We start from the raw sequence: 19,346 nt of genomic DNA on the forward strand, positions 1-19,346 counted from the left end.
TTGTGCTGTACAATATGCAAGTTTTGTGTGGGAATGTCTTTGCTCTTTATTTAACAATAGTGTTCTTGCATTAACTGATGCAGTACAGGTATATTCAACACCTACATATTTTACAGTATTCAATAAAAGAAAGAATATTACCTAAAACATCGGCGGGAACTACGGAGAATTGTAGAATACAATGCATACAATGTAACATCTTGTTTTCGATAAGGACGCGAGTCAAGAGGGTGTACTTAAGTACATATTTATATGAAACATAGAAAGGAAGGTTTAATCTTGTTTCGATTGCGTTTTCGTTTGATCGTCGAAATATGCACGGTATATAAAAGCTCCGAGAGCCACGTGTAACACGAGAATCGCGACTGCAGCTGAATATACATTGCTTGGCACATGGTTCAGCCCCAATAAACCTAAAATGTACAAAACAGAATCGTTTCAATTTATATATCACGGCATTCGATATCCGCAAATATTTGCGTACTTTTTTCAATTCAAAGCATGCTAACTTTACCATTATTTTAAAAAGAATAGATGATGCAACATAATGCACCACCTATTTATACACATAATAGGCTGACCAAGTATTGACTGCATTGACAAAAAAATGAAAAAGAACAGAAGAGGTATGACATCTAGTTTGTAGAAGAAACTATAATTTTCTTTTGTGTAAATGTATATATAAATATATGTATAAATCATTTAGTTATCCTAAGTTTTTTCTTAAGTGTTTGTAAAGGGTTATTATAAAGTGTTTCGCAAATAATACAATTGTAAAACTGAGAACAATTAAATATTCAGATAATAATGTTAATTGCTTTCATACCGTCAAAGATAAAAATCTTGCTAGTAAAAAATGATAACACAGGTAAGGCTATGATAACTATGCAGTGCAATAATACTGTTTTGAAGACCTGTAGTTCGGGCAGCTCCTGAAAATAAAATTGCATGTCATCTCGAAATCAAAATGCGTAATGTATCCATGAATTCCGACGAATAAGTAGAATACGTACCTTCGTATTTGACATGTTGAAAACAGAATAGATGTGTACCTTTAGAAATTTAACCTTATTCAGTATCCCACAGTTACAATAAAAATTTAATAAGATTCAGTGATTATGTTTCATTTACATACTACTGTCAAATATATGAAGTATAATTTAACACTTGTCCGGAGAATGATTTGTAAGTCTATCGTAGCTATCGTTTAAAAATCATATTATTTTCATATGCTGATTTATTGCATGATGCGATATGTAATAATTGTCTGGGGACCTAGTATTGCGTGATTAGAATTTTTGTGTGTTACAATTCAACGAACTAGACGATCATTTTACAATAAAAATTCACGAAAATCTTACATCAGTTCACTTCGATCTATTATAGGTTATGTTTTTCGGCTTAGTACTTAGTACCCTCGGAACACCGCTAGGGACATCACATGTACTTGACATTTTTCATTGGAGTTTTCGTATCTGGTTTGAAAAGGTTGTCAGAATTCATAGAGACATTTATTGTACTTTCATATTTTGTTGGCAATGTATTTGAAAGGTTAACGTTTTACTGTCTGGCGGAATCCTAACAATTTCTATTCGCGATAAGTTTTAAGAAATTTGTTTGTTGTAAACATGAATCGAAATCTAAATGAGAAGATATCTGAGATATTTTCCGATGTTCAATTCAACAAAACTTGCCATCAAAGTAACTTGAAAAAATTGAAGAAATATTACGAGCAAGTAACTACGGTGGCGTATTACCACAGACGAGTGGATTACCACGACTATACCTCGTCTGTGGTATTACATTAGGTTACAAAAACGTTTTATTATAAGTGTGAACATTATTCAATTGACTCTTTCTAATCGATTGCAGGCTGATTTACAAGTTTTTTGGGATGCTTTTGTGGGGAATTTCAGAATTCCTCTCTCCAATGATCAAAAACATCCAAGAATTCAAAACACTTTGGAGTTTATTGCCGAATTTGCTGTCAGGTTGCATACTGCTTCAGACGACGACGAAAGTGCACAGGAGGAACCACTGTGCCCCTTTCTTGTTAAAATGTTTGATTTCCTTCTAACGAGTCATTGTGCTAAAAACAAAGCTGTTAGATTTCGTATTTCTCACTTTTTGAACCTTTTATTGAATTCTATGGGAGATCAGGCTTTCATAGATGATGCTCTGTGTGATAAAATTACTATTTCTATGATGGACCGTATGTTGGATAAGTCGCCAAAAGTCAGAGTTACAAGCTATCCTTGCGTTGCACAGACTCCAAGATCCATCGGACGATGAATGTCAGTTATAAAAATGTACATATATCATGGTTCTACGGATCCAAAAGCTGAAGTCCGTATAGCAACATTGATGAGTATGGGAAAAAATGAAAAAAACTCTGCAAGTGGCATTAAGACGTACCAGAGATGTCAATGAAAGAGTACGTAAGGTGGCGTAGGAATTCATTAGCAAAGTTACAGTGAGATCATTAACTATTACTCAGAGAGATCAGTTGTTGAATTATGGTCTAAAAGATAGATCAGAAAATGTCAAACAGTGTGTGGAGAATGTCTTGTTACCATCGTGGTTAAGACATTTTAATGGTGATTTTATCAGTTTAGTCAGAGCTCTTGATGTTGAATTTGCCACAGATATAGCTGCAATGGCTTTGAAAACATTATTCAAGTAAGTTATTGAAATTTTTTCATCTATTTGATATTTTCGTTGCTTTTAATGATACAACAAAAAATGTTTTAAAAGCTTACATACTTATATTAAATCATATTTAATTTTTATTTCTTTAGGAAGAGTGTAGTAAACACTTTGATACAACAATTACCAATAAATACGGAAACGAAATTAATCCCACTGGATCAATTAACCAGTGAAAATGTATTCTACTGGAGGTGTTTAATAGAGAATTTTCATTGTAAACCTTCTGCAGAAGAACTGGAAATGATTTTACCAGAATTGTCTGCATTTTGCACGTATATTGAGGATTATTTAACATCAATATCCTTTAATGAAAATGAAATATGGGCAAACCACATGCAAAAGTTCATTCTTTTACAATTATTTGAAATAGGAACTACGTATGATTTGTCCAATGAAGCTGGAAGGAAAGCATTGAATGAATTGATATGCAACACATTAATAAGCAACTACTGGTCTGAAAAAATTATGGAATGTGTAGTTACACATTTACAGAAAGTTAATCCACGATGTAAACGCTAGATTTGATGTTTTGGCTAACATTATCAGTGATATAAGATCTCTGAAAGAACCCACACACACAGAGTGTACAAATTTCGGAAGAGGACCAATATGACATTATTTTGAGAGTAAGTTCGTAATATCGATGTTATTAGTATTGAATATTAATTTATAATCAATTTAAAATTATATCTTTAGAGAGCAAAACTTAGAGTAAAACTATTGGATCTGAAGGAAGAGGAATATCAAGCTATACAAAACAAACAGTATTTAAGGGCTGATCAATTGAAGAACGAGATCAATGAATTAAATGAAGGGATAACGAAATTGTTCCAACCACAGGCTGTAACAGCTACAGAGGAAATAAAGGAGAAAAATGATCCAGAAACAATGGTTAAATGGTTATATCTGTGGCAAATTCAGCATCAAGAGCTCGGACATATACGGACTTCAGCATTTGAATCCTTGGTAGCATGATATATGTACATTTTTATAACTGGACATTCATCGTCCGATGGATCTTGGAGTCTGTGCAATGCAAGGATAGCTTGTAACTCTGACTTTTGGTGACTTATCCAACAAACGGTCCATCATAGAAATAGTAATTTTATCACACAGAGCATCGTCTATGAAAGCCTGATCTCCCATAGAATTCAATAAAAGGTTCAAAAAGTGCCAAATACGAAATCTAACAGCTTTGTTTTTAGCACAATGACTCGTTAGAAGGAAATCAAACATTTTAACAAGAAAGGGGCACAGTGGTTCCTCCTGTGCACTTTCGTCGTCGTCTGAAGCAGTATGCAACCTGACAGCAAATTCGGCAATAAACTCCAAAGTGTTTTGAATTCTTGGATATTTTTGATCATTGGAGAGAGGAATTCTGAAATTCCCCACAAAAGCATCCCAAAAAACTTGTGAATCAGCCTGCAATCGATTAGAAAGAGTCAATTGAACAATGTTCACACTTATAATAAAACGTTTTTGTAACCTAGTGTAATACGCCACCGTAGTTACTTGCTCGTAATATTTCTTCAATTTTTTCAAGTTACTTTGATGGCAAGTTTTGTTGAATTGAACATCGGAAAATATCTCAGATATCTTCTCATTTAGATTTCGATTCATGTTTACAACAAACAAATTTCTTAAAACTTATCGCGAATAGAAATTGTTAGGATTCCACCAGACAGTAAAAAGTTAACCTTTTAAATACATAGCCAACAAAATATGAAAGTACAATAAATGTCTCTATGAATTCTGGTTCAAATATACCTATACCTGCCTATACATACTTGATGCCAAAGAGGAAATGAGAGTGCTCACCTCTCTGCTCACGCAAGGATTTTAGTGTCACCGGTATAGTGCTGTCCCCTAGTCTAATTTTTAGCCTGGATCAGAATCTGCATCACAGACGAGGTATAGGAGTAGACCAATCACACCGACGAGACTAAATATCTCGTCGGTGGCCCGGTTCTGGTCCAGGAAAGACGTCCCGGTTCTGTGCCATGCTAAGGCTGTGCAGATGTCAGCACTATATCGGGAACGCCGAAAACCCGGGCATGAGCACTCTCCTATCCTCTCTGGTAGTAGACTTTATTTGTGGATAGTGGCAGAAGCGCAGTTTCGGTACGTCTACAGCTGATTCATTCGATTGTTTACAGGAATGAGGATAAAAAAATAATACGTTCGAGTGATACGTATTGTTAGCGAAATTGTCTCTCATCGATACGCTTAAATATGGGATGTTGTTACAGCTTCTGCAAAGAGGACAACGGGCCGCAGGTATACTAAATTCGTGGAATTAATATTAGTATCAGGTGTCCGGAATGTTATCGCACAATTTATATGTATACTCAGCATCCGGACAGTTATCGTGATTCTGCTTACTCGGGAAATATAAATTTTTGCGATTTATTATTTGAAAAATTCAACAGTTTGCATGCATGTTATTATACTTAAACTACTCCATTGTTGAAACTGTTATTTGTTTATTCTTTATAGAGCGGGGAAGTAAATGAGAGGACGCATTTGCTGGTAGATCCTGTCAGTAATAACACGAACATACCTAGAGTGCATAGGTACGTACTCATGTTTTTTATGAAATCTCGCATTACTATGTAAGTATTAAGCTTTTTTGCTTGTTTTCTCTTTCAGTGATGATTATGTTAACCAGTACGCAAGCTCTGCACCCAAGAAAACAGATGAACAAAGTGCATTAAATAGAATTTTACATGAAACAGCGGCGTGAGTGTTTTTTTGTCTCTCTTAGATTTTATGCTTGTGTTGCATTGTTGTGCTTGATTTCATTGCATTGGGATCAGTGATGTACTATTTGTTCGATAATTTTGTTTCAGCAATGTAATAGACGTTGGAGCCTTGGATTCGCATAACTTGGAGCAACACGAATACATGGACAGATCGCGTGCATACTCCAAACGTATTGAAGCTGGAAAAGTTAAAGTCCCTCAAACTACATCTTGTCTATTGAACGATATTCCTGCTCCAGAGAAAATATTAGCCGCTGCTCCTTTGGGATCCGGTGATCATGGACTGGTAAATAATTGCAAACATGTAACAATATAAAATGAACTTACTTGGTAACAATAATAAATAATTACTGTACTGCATTTACAGATTACTGAAATGGTTAGCAAGGCTGTCACAGCATTAGGGGATGTGAAAGTTGAACACAAAGAGGATCTAGTTGTTCCTTTCTTATCGTGATCTTATTGTATATCCTCAACAGGATTACAGATGCGTCCTGTCTGAGAGAGATTAAAAAATCAATTTTCAATACATTAATCAAAGTCTGGAAACACTTCAGAATCTACTTGAACGTCGATATCAGTGTATTATAGGTGGAAGTTCAAGTACTATTTCACAATAATAACGTGTTAATTGCTTGATTGTTGCTAAATGTACAAGGCTATTTTGAGATGTTACATATGAAAGTATTTCCGAAAGACCAGTTTCTAAGGTACGAACTGGATTTGGTAATACTATATTGTAAAAAGCTGATTCACTGTTATTATTCCACACAGAGATATACACTGGAAAACTAAGCAACACGAATGCTACTTTATCATAATTTCACGTATGCATTGCTGACATAGGCTTACAAATCTTCACGTGTGTAAATTAAAAATTTAAGTTTTGATAAGTCTTGTAAAATTATTCTCGGTTTCCTATCGATTTCTAATGAACTGCTTAGTGTACATTGAATGCTACTGAAAGTGATAAATAACGTATAGTTAAGTCTCAACGAATAGTAAGTCTTAACAATTAGGAATGGCTTAAGTACCTCTCTTATTGCCTACATTAAATTGTATTTCAATGATCATGCACATTTTAATGTTTATCATATTTATATTACCGCAAAAAGGTTTTTATAATGTCAAGAGTATACACACATAAACTCATGATTCAAAGATTTGTGATATTTCTATTAATTATTTAGTTTTATTAATAATATCATATTACTTGGTAAATTCCAATGTTTGGTATATCCATTATGTTAACTGAAATTTGTTAAATTATATATACTTTTAAAATTATGTTGAATTATTACACAACTATTATCGTTTACTCATGTAAGTGCAGTGTAATGAACAAAAATTAATCATGAATATATTATTTTGTGAATAGAGAAATATCTGATACAAAATAAAAATGATTATATAAACAATATATCCACTCGTAATATTATTCAATCTTTACTAGAATAAAATAGTGAACCTTAATTATTCTGTGTTCTAGTTCGTATCACTCCATTGCTACATAAATATAGTAAATTATATTAAATGATAAAAGACGTTTGAAATTAGATTTGTATGCTTGAAACTGATAATTAATCAAGAAAATCGCTCAGAAAAAAATTTCTACGGACTGAACAACGTACTTTGAAAATTAATTAAGGAAACCGTTCAAAAACCGATATAGTGGAAGGTTCTTTACAATTGTTTTAATAATACAGTAGACCATCGATTATTCCCGATGTCTGAATTTTTTATTGTCTGAATACAAAGCATAGTTCACAGAAATCATTATTGAAACGAAGTAACAGCTCTATCATCCGAACGCTCGTGTTCCGCCTAGTACCTAGCGCGAACAATCCGAGGTTCTACTGTATTTCTCGTAACAATTTCTGTAACGGTTTGAAAAGGGTTTCGAGTTCGGGAGAGAAGCGAGGCTAAATCGCGCGCGGATCGTTATCGACTGCAGTCCGAATCGATTCAAAAGGAAGCGGGAAATAAGCTGTTAGGAACGCGCGAAGTTTGACGATAGCGCGGGAAGGCAGTGGTGGGGATAAGTCAAGCCAGTAGATTGGTTAGACGCGTCGAGGCGCGGAGGGGCATCGACCGGTGTGGCATCGGGCTGCTATCGGACTGGCAGGTCCCCCCGTTCAGTACCACCAATACACAAGAGCCGAGGACTCTCTATCGTCGACCATTGGTCCTCAATTTGCCGACCAATCATTGGGAAAGTGCCCACGAAAATATCCAATGTAAGTCCACAAATTATCAAACATCAACGGGGTACGCGTACGACCGCGCACGGTTGCACGATTAACCATGTTCTCGTTCCGTGAACGGTTCCGAGTGCGGGCACGCGTCTTTCCAACGTTCAAAATGCCTTTCCGCACGGCCATGTTTGTCGAGACGAGCGTTTCTCGTCCCGAAATCCGCGTCATTCGTTGCCGAGCATATCGCGTTCCGTCCACCGTGAAGTCTCGACCCATTCTACGACCTGCAAGTTCCGCGGGTTCAACGGAGTCGCGGGGATACGAGGTTAATCATGCCAGCGAGGACAGGACCGAGATCCTCCGGAACCGTCTTCTGCACGACAGAAGGTGATGATTGCTGTCTGGCCTCGATTCCTCGGGGCCCACGTATCTAACATTCCGCACGTGGGCTTCGAAAGCCCCAGTGTGCTCGCCACGTTGGCGATCTTTATCGGCGGGCTGCAGCCCGTGAATCGCGTGCATTCGAAACATCGACGATCGCCCCCAGAGAGCCTAACCTTTCGAAACTCCGCGAGCGAAACGCTATTTTTATTTATCTCTGTTCGACGGAACAAAGACGGCTCTTGTATAGTATATGATTTATAGCGCTCTGTATTCAACGTGTTTACCTCTATACATACTCGTCTTCGTGGCGTGCATATGTGTACGTGAACTTTTACAATGATTTATGTTAACATAGAAGAGGCCATCTTCGTTAATATGTTATTTTTATGTTACCAAGTCTCTGTTAACGCATTTCTGTTCAGAGGTAGAAAGAGCTCGCAATGGAGCAACTCGGAGAAGGGCAGGCTGTTGTTGTTGGCGGAGCCGGTGGCACGGTCCAGGTTGTTCAAATGGGTCAAGGAGGTCAAGCGATGATGTTACCACAAGCTATACAAGTCGCAGCACCCAATGGACAAATACAAGTTGTTCCAGTCTCTAGTTTAACTAATACAGGACAGCAAATTGTTATTCAACAGCCTCAGACACCTCAAATCATTCAAACTCCAGATGGACAAACGTACATTTATCAACCGGTTCAATTGGAAGGCCAAGTGCAGCAAACGCAACCGACAGGTTGTATATCGTGTTAATATCCTTGTCAATTATTTCATAAAAAACTATTGCTAATATTGATATTACTTCTAGTGATTAATATCAATGGAAATCTTATGCAAATCGCTGGAACAACATCTCAGACGGCGACCACTGCAGCAGCCACAACACCGGTGCAGCCTGTGGCAAGTCCTACACCAACAGCTTCACAGGCAGGAAATGTTGTCATGGTACTAGTAGAATGTCTCTTTCACTTACATAGTCCGTGTATGCATATTATACCGACTTGTAGTGATTATGGAGCAACATTACTGTCAGCACATTGTCTTATTCTATTCTGTCTGCGATGAATATGACATGGATATGACAACATAATGTGTTTTTAGCATGCCTGATCTGTACAAGAATTGACCAGAGGTGTGCGAAAACTTGAAAATGTCAAATACTCTCGATGGTCAGGACCAGTCGAGACGAGTTTTTGAAAATTTCGTGATTCCTGATCTTAATATGCTCGGAAATCATCCTGAAAATTCTCGAGAATACCCATACATTCGAGAATCCCAAAATTTTATTTTATATGATATTCGGGTTCTCGTACACTTCTAGAATTGATGCATTCGTTGAAAATTTTAATGACACCGAATTTTAATCTCCCGTAACCAGATGGTGCCAGGAAACAGTGGACAGACACAGTTCCAAAGGGTAGCGCTGCCTAACGCCGAAGTTTTCGAAGAGGAGCCTCTGTACGTAAACGCGAAGCAGTACAGGCGTATACTGAAACGACGTCAAGCTCGCGCTAAACTAGAAGCCGAAGGAAAGATACCCAAAGAGAGACCGGTAAGTCACGATTCTGCAGTTGGTATCGTGTCTCCTTTGCGGTTCGTTTTACTCAAATGAATTCTATTTAATTTGTTAGAAATATCTGCACGAGTCTCGGCACCGGCACGCGATGAACAGAATTCGTGGCGAGGGCGGCCGCTTCCATTCTGGCCAAGTGAAGAAACGAAAGTAAGTGTCTGTTGGTGCCTTATTACCTGCGTTGTTGGTCTCTTTATACAAAGCAAGCACAGTGTCTCATTCAATGTTTTACGCATATAAGAGTGTAATGGTTCCAGTAGAGCAAATGAAAACTCCATGAGAACCCAGCACATCACATCTTCGGCCAGCACCAATACCGTTCGTACTATAGCAATAGCAGCAGCAAATGTAGACATGCAGTATCACGACACAGACAATATGGCATCTACCATTGTCATGGAAGTGAGTGCGATTTTCATGATACAAATAACAGCGAGTATGTATTCTGGGATATTCCTGCAAACGTTTCTAATAATTTCCTTTTCTTTTTTTTTTACAGAAACCGGCTATTCCTCTTCAGGACATGATCTCCGAAGATGATATCGTCACATCGAACAATCGTTTACTGTAGAGATATATTTAAATCGGATGGAATGGGTAATAGAGAGAGAAAAAGAGGAAAGTGTGTCGGTGATAAAAAATCTACTTATGTTTGCGTCTTAGTCTTCAAAACAAACACGTTTGTAAATAATACTCATCTTCATTACGAAGTGTAGTGCAAATATGATTATCGGGGACAAGGAAATGTTGCGAGGAGTTATCAAAGTTGTATATATTAGGCTTGTAAAAGCGCCTTAGGTCTTATATATTTTTTAGCTTCTCTTTGCGTACAGCCGAACGCAGACCCGATAATACTATTGCACGCTATCATGTGCCGCGATACGACGGAAAATTTAATCGAAAACTGATTTGCCTTTACTATTTTCACGAGAGATAGAAAAAATGAACAAAAAGGAAAAAAAATAGAGTTGTACTATAGTTAAGTTAAATATCACACGCATTACGACATACATTTCAATTTGTGTACATACACGTTAAAAGCTTGCACTGTAACATATCGGGTGTAAAATGTTTGTACAATTTCATAGAACAAACGTATCGTTACATTGGATTGAGAGACTGAACCATAATTTATTAATTACGTGCTGGGTACCACTTGTAGTGTAGATTTTATAAATGAAATTAGTCCTTAACTTCCATCGCAGTGATCGAACGGAAGAGATGTGTGTGCGTCAGTGAGACTTTTTTTGTACAACTTTTGTGTGCAAGTACAATTCAGTTAGTCTAACGAGATGAGAAAAAGCTTTACAGGATATAGTTAATGACTAAGAGAGTACATCGTAAGAGTTTAGTCCTAATTCATGCAGTGGCTTACTGTAAATAATACGTTATGATCTTTGATCGTTAACTATTTCGGCAGATTGTGAGAGGCTAGGCGATATTTAAACAGTTGTTCGAACAATTAGATTTTGTTTTCCATAACTGATTTATACTTTTTACACACGAACTCATAACTGATTTGGAATTATAAATGGAAATGGTTCTTATTTTAAATTATACGATGACAAGTGTATACTAGCCTCATTAAAACTATTCTGCAATATTTTCTAGGAATTTGATTATTTTACAATCGTGTGACAATTCACGTTTAACATGACAATTTTGGTGTGCTTGAGTTAAGAAAGTACATGAACGCAGAAAATCAATATCCATCAGAATCAAATATATTTGGTACTTAGATCTTGAACGGAAGAAACATACAGTACCTTTCTTTTGCCGGGTCAAAGATAACATTTCGTGTTCAGAAGGGTGTCTTTCGTGAAACGATCACGATTACAATCATTTGGGCATATAAATAATCTGTAACACTACGAATGTAAAATTCGCTCAGATTATAAGGATACTGTGTGTCCAGCGTGGATGTGAATATGTGTAAAGTGATAACTAAGTTGGGTGAGAATAAGAAATAATATATTTGTAAAGTTACTAAGTATGTACAAGCAAAACAACACGGGTTGTGTTTTATAATAACTTTCGTGTTCTAATTTACTTGTAATTCCTTCACCTATAATTTTAAGCGTAGAACACAAACTTTTTGTTTCGGTAGAAATTAGATTACGTTCGACGGAAGTACAAGCTTCTTTTCTGCTAATATCCGTGAGCATTCAGAAAGTGCGCTGTCTGGGCCTTTGGCATATATTTTTGGTTCAACCGGAAGTGGTTCTCCTAACAGCTGTTCTTTCATTATCTTAGTCCCAGTATTGGTGATTGTAGCGTCGTATTCTGTAAATCCAGTTCTGAGGAAAGATAATACATTTTTAGATACAATGATTAACTCTAATCCAATGTTGACTGTAATCAAAGAAATGTGTTTAGTGGATGAGAGATATTGAATTTTTCATTTAGAAAATACTTAGTAGAATGTAGATCAAGGAAAAAATAAATTTTTTTACTTTATGCGAAGAATTTCTCTCTCCTTTTCACTCGGTAGTAAATTGTCCAGAGGTTTCTTAAATCTTTTAACCTGTAGCAAGATTTTAGAGGCAATTTTCCACGGGTTTCGGTAGGATTTTCTTTGAATTGTTTCTGATATCACCCAATCTTTCGGTAAAGCAATATCTTTCCATTTTCCGTAGATATTAGCTCGGGGCGAATAGTCACCTAATTTTACAAATAATTGAATATTTATGCACTGATGAAAATGTAACTGAGTAAAAGAATTTCTCGGGGACAGTAAATAATCTTAGGTACTTTCAGTGATATAGTTAAAAATATTTTTACTACATAAAGTCTGTCAATTATTATGGCTATCAACTATTCTGTGACAAACACAAATGTTTAAACAAAATATATCGAACCCACCCTTAGAGTAATCACAATTGTACACAGTTTGCATCAATTCATTTTCCTTCTGTTCGATCAGCTCCTCGTCTGGCACCGTTTCCGGAAAAACGTTCTTCAAACGTAGATGCTTTTCACGGATCTATACATCAATTAGTATTTTAAAAATGATGTAAAAACGTCAATGCAATGTAATTTACTTTCTATTTTCTTTACCCGGTTTAAACATTCTTGAGGATCTTCAGTTTGTTCCTCAGGAGACAACGATACATTTTTTCGACGAGTGTTTAGACATTTCTTATACGGCCCATTTAAAAGATTTAGGGGAAATGAATATGCGGTTCCCGGTCTGTATTCTTTTCTTTTCTCAGTCCCTTTTCCAAGAAAATCCTTTTTGTAGATCGTAATGAAATCACGAGTTTCGTCCTCTATTTCAAGAAACATTTTCTGCTTTTCCTCAAAGTACGCGAGCACATAGTAAAAGTTTCTTACAAAGCAACCCAAAATAGGATTGTGCTGAAAACAGGATAAAACATACTGAAGTTGTCTATTAAATCTACGAAATTTTAAGACTGAATACTGTGCCACTAAAACGATATCTTCACGATTTTTATCACCCCTTTACACTACCTACCCCTCAATGCATCTTATTTAAATTATAAAAGGGAGAATGAGGTTTCCATTTCTCTTCCTTCTTATTGCAATTGATGCAAATCATTTGTATTTTGCATAAAGATTCGCAGTCCTGTAATCTCTTTCTTTACACAGTCATGTCTCCATCTTTTTTTTAGTAATTGGATTGACCGAACACTGAGCGAGTGAAGAATGAATGAAGAGTGATAGGATAAATAATAACAAAATCGAAGAAAATGTAAAATGGGACGCACGAAAAGATAAGAAAATTCAGCACCTAATGATTCTCCGATTTCTCGTGGCTCATTACGCAGAAGATATAACAAGAGCTGAGGCATGGCACCCCTGTGTACTATAAACGCCAATTAGGGCACGACATCGAATTTCCCTGGTATAGGTCTGTTCTTGTTGCGGCTCGCCTACTCTTTCTTTCCTTTTCGATCCTCTTCGTCCCTTGCCTTTTAAGGAGGGTTAAAAAATAGACACGCCGAGTCTGAATTTAGCTCGAAAATTTTTCACAGTGAATGGGGCGAGCTGCTTCGATTTTTCAATGGAATTTCTTCGTCGGTGTATTTCCCCTTATCATCAATTTGAAGATCGCAGCACGCGATTCAACGGTTAACGAATAGTTTCCTGCTTCGGCGATTGGGCAACCTTTTTCAACCCTTAATTCGGATCTGTGTAACTCTATTCTGATTTATAGCGACAATTATTCAGCCTGTGTATGGTAACAATTTGAAGATTTATATAAACTTTCATTAGCCCCACTGTGGTTTTCATAAAATTGGCCACAAACATTCTTGAAGTTTTCTTTTGGAAAACTCCACGAGGTATGATCATCGGTCCTTGTCACCAACATAACTGTTATTGTTGAAGTTTAAAATACATTTTCTTAACAAAACATGCTGCGCACTATTTGTCCTCCACTTTACATCAACTATCACCCTACCTGCGATAGGATAGCGAAGCTCTCACGCGCAGTGCGACTTGGTCGAAGCAAGGATTTACGACCCTTGCTGAACAGTGTTTTCGATAAAATTGTTCCCAGTTACAAATTCGGTAAGAATAAGTATCAAATATATTAATTGAGCTGTCGCACCGCTCAAAAATCCGCTCAATGGTTAAACATATCGCTGCTCCGCGTGATGTGAGTCTAGCACAATTTCATTCAATTAACTCGACTGTTTTGTAGTTTACATTTCAGTAGGATATTTCAGTTAAATTTTGTCGGAACAAGCAACGCGTACTGTACCCATTAGTACTACCCTTTCTCATTTCCGGTCTCCGCCCACGCAACGAATTCGTACCTTGCTCGAAAACCATATCTCCTTCTAATTCACCTAGCCCAAACCTTTTTCTTCGGATCCATCGCGTCCGTTTGCCCTTTTGCGACACAAAGCTAATCCGCATCTCGATCACGTACGATTTCCGTCATTCGCCGAGAATGATCGCGCAAGTGGGCGTAACAGGCGCGGCCCTAGAGAATTATACTAAAACCTGCTGAAAAAAAGAAGAAGAAGTTTAAAGTAGAAATTTCCCTTTTCGGGAACCTCTGGTTCTTGTACACGTAGGTGTCACGTGGGTGTCTTCAATATCCAGTCCATTTCAAAACATCATACACTTTGATTCCCTAACAGCGGATACGAATAAATCTCTTTACTGCGCTTTAGCGATGCCGTATATAACGATTTAATTATTATATATCAACGAATTAGTACAACGATTCTCGTGGCTTTTATTGGAGACACCGAAATGCTGTAGTCATTCAATGTGTACCGATGTAACCAGCTACATTTAATAAATTTCTTTCTGAGCACATGATTCGCAAAATGCTCGGAGGAGTAAATGCATAAAATCGCAGACTACAAAGAACACAGACGTGTTGAATTGTATCGTTGAAGTTCGTTTAACCTGCCAGGAACAGTTTCGGGGGCTGAAACAGCGTCATCCTATCGTTCGGTCATCGAAAACGTGAGCAACCGCACACGTCGTTCACAGATCTGGTTTCGGCCCCGGGTTTGAAAGCGTACCTTGAATGAACTAAATTATGTGTTTTCGATGAACAATGCCGAGCGCATTGCGTAAGTAACTCGTTGGGCAAACCTTTAGCTACCCCTCCCCTCCCCGCCCCTGATACAATGAGATCGTCATGGCGACTACGACGACGTCATACACACGCAGATTCATCTTCGCCCGTAAACAGGTTCCCATTCTTCCCTTTCTTCTCTGCCACCTTTGCAGGGCGTTTTATATTTTACGCGCGAAACAACTGTTCGAAGGGAGGAACCGATCGATGGCTGCAAACAAATGGGCATGTCATGGTTACCGGGCTGGGAACAGGGTCAAGGTGGTGGACTTGATACGTGAAACGTATGTTGAATGCGATTTATTCGTTGTTCCATGCAAATTGTTCCTGACAGCTCCGATATATGGGAAAGCGAAAGAAGTATGGCAAATAGACCGAAAGCCTTTCTGCAAAATAAAAATCTGATATGCCAAATACAGTGACGCTTCTTTAATCTGCGACTGTTGGGATTGTGGAGATGCATTTGTGTGGAATTATGCAATACATTTCTTCAGACATATGTTGCGATAAAAATCGGATCAAATACGTTCTTGTTATTTCATCAGAGTAATATAAAATTGTCGCTTTCAATGCTCTAAGAATGTATTTTATCTCTTGATCGTCTTAATAAGTAACAAATTAATTAATAATGCTCCTAAATAATGAGACATTTTTATACGAGATATTTTTATATAAATATAAAGACATTTTTACATTTCATACATGTATTTAAGCATTTATTTTAAGCATTCGACTCATTTAAAAATATTTCATACATGTACTTATTTTTAAATGAGTCGAATGTGTAAAATAAATCCATAAAACACACGTGATGGTGACTAACGCGAAAAATATTTGCACGTGTTTGCGCACGTCATGATGTAATTTCACGATTCGTATTTCACCGATCGCATTTCTTCCGAAAATGATACCCCCGATCATTGTAACATCGAGGGTTCTGTTACCTAAAACCTTTCGTTCGGATTTCGATATTTCATCATTATAAATAATATCGAAATAAAAAGAAACATTTCTGAACAATTTTTCCAAATAATGAATCGCGAGACAGACACAGTGCTCCCTTGATGGTTCATAATGTTTTGTACGTAGAACGTAAAATTAAACGTAGAACGTATTTTCATTAACTACGTACTAAAGCGAAAGTTAACAACGTTGTAAAGAATCGTGAAGTTTTAATGATTGCTTTAAATGCTTTTTACGATGCATGGCTACGATGTGGACGTTTATACACAATTTATACACAATGTACTGTGAACGTTTATTATGCACAAACAAGTGTTACGTTAATTCTCGGTTTAATTAGATTCACGATTTATTTGTTACCGGTCTACTTTCTTCTCTTGCGAAACGGGAGATGTAATTAATGGTTGATTATATCACTTATTAATCAACTTAAGAAAGTTCATCGGAAAGTCAACTGCAAGGCATTTTGATCCGAGTTGCCGCTTCAATCAACGTCGATTAAACTTTCAATATACTCGCGCGTGAATGAGAGTCTATTGAACGGTGTGGTGAAGATTATTATACAAACTTCACCGGTAAGGTCATGCCATTTTTAAACAGTCCGCAAAAAATTCGCCAAAAATTTTTGGAAAGATATTTAAATAAGATACAAATTTCCAGAATTTAAGAAATTGAAATGGGATAGAAATTTCTAGAATTTAAGTAATTTAAAGGATACACAAATTTCTAGAATTTAAGAAATTTAAATGGGATAGAAATTTCTAGAATTTAAGAAATTTAAAGGATACACAAATTTCTAGAATTTAAGAAATTTAAAGGATATACAAATTTTTAGAAAGATATTTAAATAAGATATAAATTTCTAGAATTTAAGAAATTTAAATGGGTTAGAAATTTCTAGAATTTAAGAAATTTAAATGGGATAGAAATTTCTAGAATTTAAGACATTTAAATGGGATAGAAATTTCTAGAATTTAAGACATTTAAAGGATATACAAATTTTTAGAAAGATATTTAAATAAAATATAAATTTCTAGAATTGAAGAAACTTAAATGGGTTAGAAATTTCTAGAATTTAAGAAATTTAAATGGGATAGAAATTTTTAGAATTTAAGAATTTGAAATAAGATTGAGTGTGGGGCAATGGGTCTGCGAGTTTACCTTAAATTGCCCGATCGCATGAAACGCGTAGGAACCATCACACTTTATATATAATCTCATAATATTTTAGATACTATGAAAATTTCAGTACCAACCTGTCACCTTTAGAAAACAATAATCCCTCGGTGGTGGGCGACTGTAATCTCTCTCGGTAACAAAATGGTTATCCAACCAGAGACCAGGATCGTGGGTGGCTAAAGAGGCAACCTGATCATTCTGCTAAATCATCCCTAAAAAAAATTTCTGAATCACGTGGCTTTTGGATCAAATAAACGCCTCCATGCTTGCCATCGCGAGTTCATCGCAAGATCAATTTCCAGATCCTCAAAATCCGTTAGTATCCTCTTAATCATTTCGCTTCTGGATCAAATAACTCCGTGTCTGTCATCGCGATTTCCAAAGGTCGATCTACTCGAAAACGGATCCCACGAAAAGGACGATTTTATCTCACCTTCGATGATGAAGCATCCCGTGGCGAAGTCGAACGTGATTGATTACGAACTTCCCAAACAGAAATTCGTTTATTAGGTGCCTAATCTCTGATCGTGACAGCCTGCTGCAAAAATAATATCTCATTTAGCCAGTGTATGTATCCACAGGTCAAAAGACTGGGAACTCATTAAACATCGTATCCTTTCACGATTCGATGGAGGGGGGGGGGGGGGGAGAGGATGGCATGAAGATAAACATAGTGGTCCGCTTCGGAAGAAAGATAACGAGAATGCCAGCGTCGGATGATGAAACGCCAAAGTTAATGTGGGAAAGTGAGAATAATGGGACAGGATATCGAAACGTTGTCGATGTGCGTGCGCAAGCCGCATAAATAAACGTCCTGGATAATTGCAAATAAACAAGTACGCAAACGGACGTGGATGCAAAACATGCGCAGGATCGAAACGCGAGCAACGTTATTGTCCGTGATGGGTGAGTTAGACGCCATTTGTTTCTCCGCCTTCGATATCGCAGATTATAACGAAGCCTATGGACCACTTTGTTATTTAACTATTAGGCCGTGGATTTTATGCGTTCGCGACAGAAACAAGAAAATAAAGTATAGTACGGTAGAAATGTCACAGTGTGTGCAACTTCTGGAAATGATCAAGAATCGGAATTATCTAACACCGGTTTGTTCGATGGTCATCGCGATCGAGGTAGAGAACGTTTATTTTACGTAACGATGCGCAGTCTATTAATTATAAAGAGAATTAGAGTGTATTCAAGATCAAATGAATAACTGTTTTTATCTCGGGGTTTATTCTTCCGGTTGTTAGGGGACACTAAGTGAATCGAGTTCCGTGAACATGAATACGAACTTAATCGAAATTACTTCACCAAGGGGAAATGATTCTCAGAAGATCTCGGATATAGATCACAGTCCCCGATGGAAGAAAATTGCTGTCATTTAACCCGCTTCCACCCTTCGTCTATTTAGCTGCGCAAGGCAGAAACAAAATTCTATCCTCCTTCCTACAATTCGATTCTTTGGGATTCGAGCAAACTCGGCTCAGTGTTAATAATTGTTGCATTCACTGAAGCTTCAAACTGTTCTAATTTCTTCGTCGCAAACACTGTTTGATATATGACAACAGGTTTTTCTGGGGGTCGAACACTGAGGGGGTTGTATACTTAATAAAAAGCAATTATCAATTAACAATACTGTAAAGTGAAAATGTATTTCTATAAAATGTGGCTTTATATTTAAAATTTATTAAAATTTTAAATTATACTTTAATTTATATATTATATTATATTATATTATATTATATTATATTATATTATATTATATTTATATATATAATATATTATATTAATTTATATATTATATATACTATTATATTTAAAATTATAAACGGTTGGCAAGGATCCTAGGGATTCTGTAAGCAAATATTCTCGAGCATACAAGTATTAACCACCATTAAAAGGATCTCAGATCTCGTTTTCTTTATTTTCAATCTAATGTCTTAAGAGTAAACATTATGTTGTTACTCTAGGAAATTTTGATAATATAGAGATAATCTATTTGAACGGAACGCTGAACAGGAC

At 36.6% G+C, this 19,346-nt stretch overlaps 6 protein-coding genes across 11 annotated transcripts; 3 read left to right on the forward strand and 3 right to left on the reverse strand.

Moving 5' to 3' along the window:
• Positions 1–21: 21 nt before the first annotated feature.
• On the reverse strand, positions 22–1,462 carry LOC143352559 (vacuolar ATPase assembly integral membrane protein VMA21 homolog). Of its 2 annotated transcripts, none has more exons than XM_076785157.1 (4): positions 1,362–1,462; positions 1,014–1,052; positions 827–932; positions 22–413 (listed from the first exon to the last, which is right to left on the reverse strand). In XM_076785157.1, exons 2-4 carry the CDS (start codon positions 1,026–1,028, stop codon positions 274–276), a joined length of 261 nt encoding a protein of 86 aa, XP_076641272.1. In that variant the 5' UTR covers positions 1,029–1,052; positions 1,362–1,462; the 3' UTR covers positions 22–273. The 2 variants fall into 2 exon arrangements, with proteins under 2 accessions (XP_076641272.1, XP_076641270.1); XM_076785155.1 differs by lacking the exon at positions 1,362–1,462 and adding an exon at positions 1,136–1,263.
• On the forward strand, positions 1,363–6,891 carry Lamtor1 (Late endosomal/lysosomal adaptor, MAPK and MTOR activator 1). Of its 2 annotated transcripts, none has more exons than XM_076785153.1 (6): positions 1,363–1,488; positions 4,866–4,986; positions 5,206–5,282; positions 5,359–5,448; positions 5,559–5,757; positions 5,839–6,891. In XM_076785153.1, exons 2-6 carry the CDS (start codon positions 4,942–4,944, stop codon positions 5,926–5,928), a joined length of 501 nt encoding a protein of 166 aa, XP_076641268.1. In that variant the 5' UTR covers positions 1,363–1,488; positions 4,866–4,941; the 3' UTR covers positions 5,929–6,891. The 2 variants fall into 2 exon arrangements, with proteins under 2 accessions (XP_076641268.1, XP_076641269.1); XM_076785154.1 differs by lacking the exon at positions 1,363–1,488 and adding an exon at positions 4,070–4,263.
• Positions 1,522–3,684, forward strand: LOC143352555 (condensin complex subunit 3-like). The gene is given in 9 exon segments (XM_076785151.1): positions 1,522–1,736; positions 1,873–2,244; positions 2,246–2,294; positions 2,297–2,385; positions 2,387–2,679; positions 2,799–3,213; positions 3,215–3,292; positions 3,294–3,335; positions 3,406–3,684. Coding segments are annotated over 9 exon segments (1,725 nt in total). The 5' UTR covers positions 1,522–1,628.
• Positions 3,687–4,440, reverse strand: LOC143352556 (condensin complex subunit 3-like). The gene is made up of 2 exons (XM_076785152.1): positions 4,222–4,440; positions 3,687–4,131 (listed from the first exon to the last, which is right to left on the reverse strand). Exons 1-2 carry the CDS (start codon positions 4,327–4,329, stop codon positions 3,712–3,714), a joined length of 528 nt encoding a protein of 175 aa, XP_076641267.1. The 5' UTR covers positions 4,330–4,440; the 3' UTR covers positions 3,687–3,711.
• A 645-nt stretch (positions 6,892–7,536) lies between the features above and the next one.
• Positions 7,537–11,222, forward strand: Nf-ya (nuclear factor Y-box A). 4 transcript variants are annotated; one of them, XM_076785159.1, is made up of 7 exons: positions 7,537–7,708; positions 8,473–8,782; positions 8,855–8,991; positions 9,425–9,598; positions 9,678–9,769; positions 9,877–10,021; positions 10,119–11,222. In XM_076785159.1, the coding sequence occupies exons 2-7, from the start codon at positions 8,491–8,493 to the stop codon at positions 10,188–10,190; spliced, it is 912 nt and encodes a 303-aa protein (XP_076641274.1). In that variant the 5' UTR covers positions 7,537–7,708; positions 8,473–8,490; the 3' UTR covers positions 10,191–11,222. The 4 variants fall into 4 exon arrangements, with proteins under 4 accessions (XP_076641274.1, XP_076641273.1, XP_076641275.1 ...); XM_076785158.1 differs by lacking the exon at positions 7,537–7,708 and adding an exon at positions 7,721–8,053; XM_076785160.1 differs by lacking the exon at positions 7,537–7,708 and adding an exon at positions 7,721–8,053 and having other exon boundaries at positions 9,880–10,021.
• Positions 11,223–11,366: 144 nt separating this feature from the next.
• On the reverse strand, positions 11,367–12,904 carry LOC143352210 (uncharacterized). The gene is made up of 4 exons (XM_076784538.1): positions 12,677–12,904; positions 12,482–12,602; positions 12,073–12,280; positions 11,367–12,009 (listed from the first exon to the last, which is right to left on the reverse strand). The coding sequence occupies exons 1-4, from the start codon at positions 12,902–12,904 to the stop codon at positions 11,730–11,732; spliced, it is 837 nt and encodes a 278-aa protein (XP_076640653.1). The 3' UTR covers positions 11,367–11,729.
• Positions 12,905–19,346: the final 6,442 nt, after the last annotated feature.

The sequence above is a fragment of the Halictus rubicundus genome, chromosome 3 (genome assembly GCF_050948215.1).
Source record: "Halictus rubicundus isolate RS-2024b chromosome 3, iyHalRubi1_principal, whole genome shotgun sequence".
NCBI classification, from domain to species: Eukaryota; Metazoa; Arthropoda; class Insecta; order Hymenoptera; family Halictidae; genus Halictus; species Halictus rubicundus.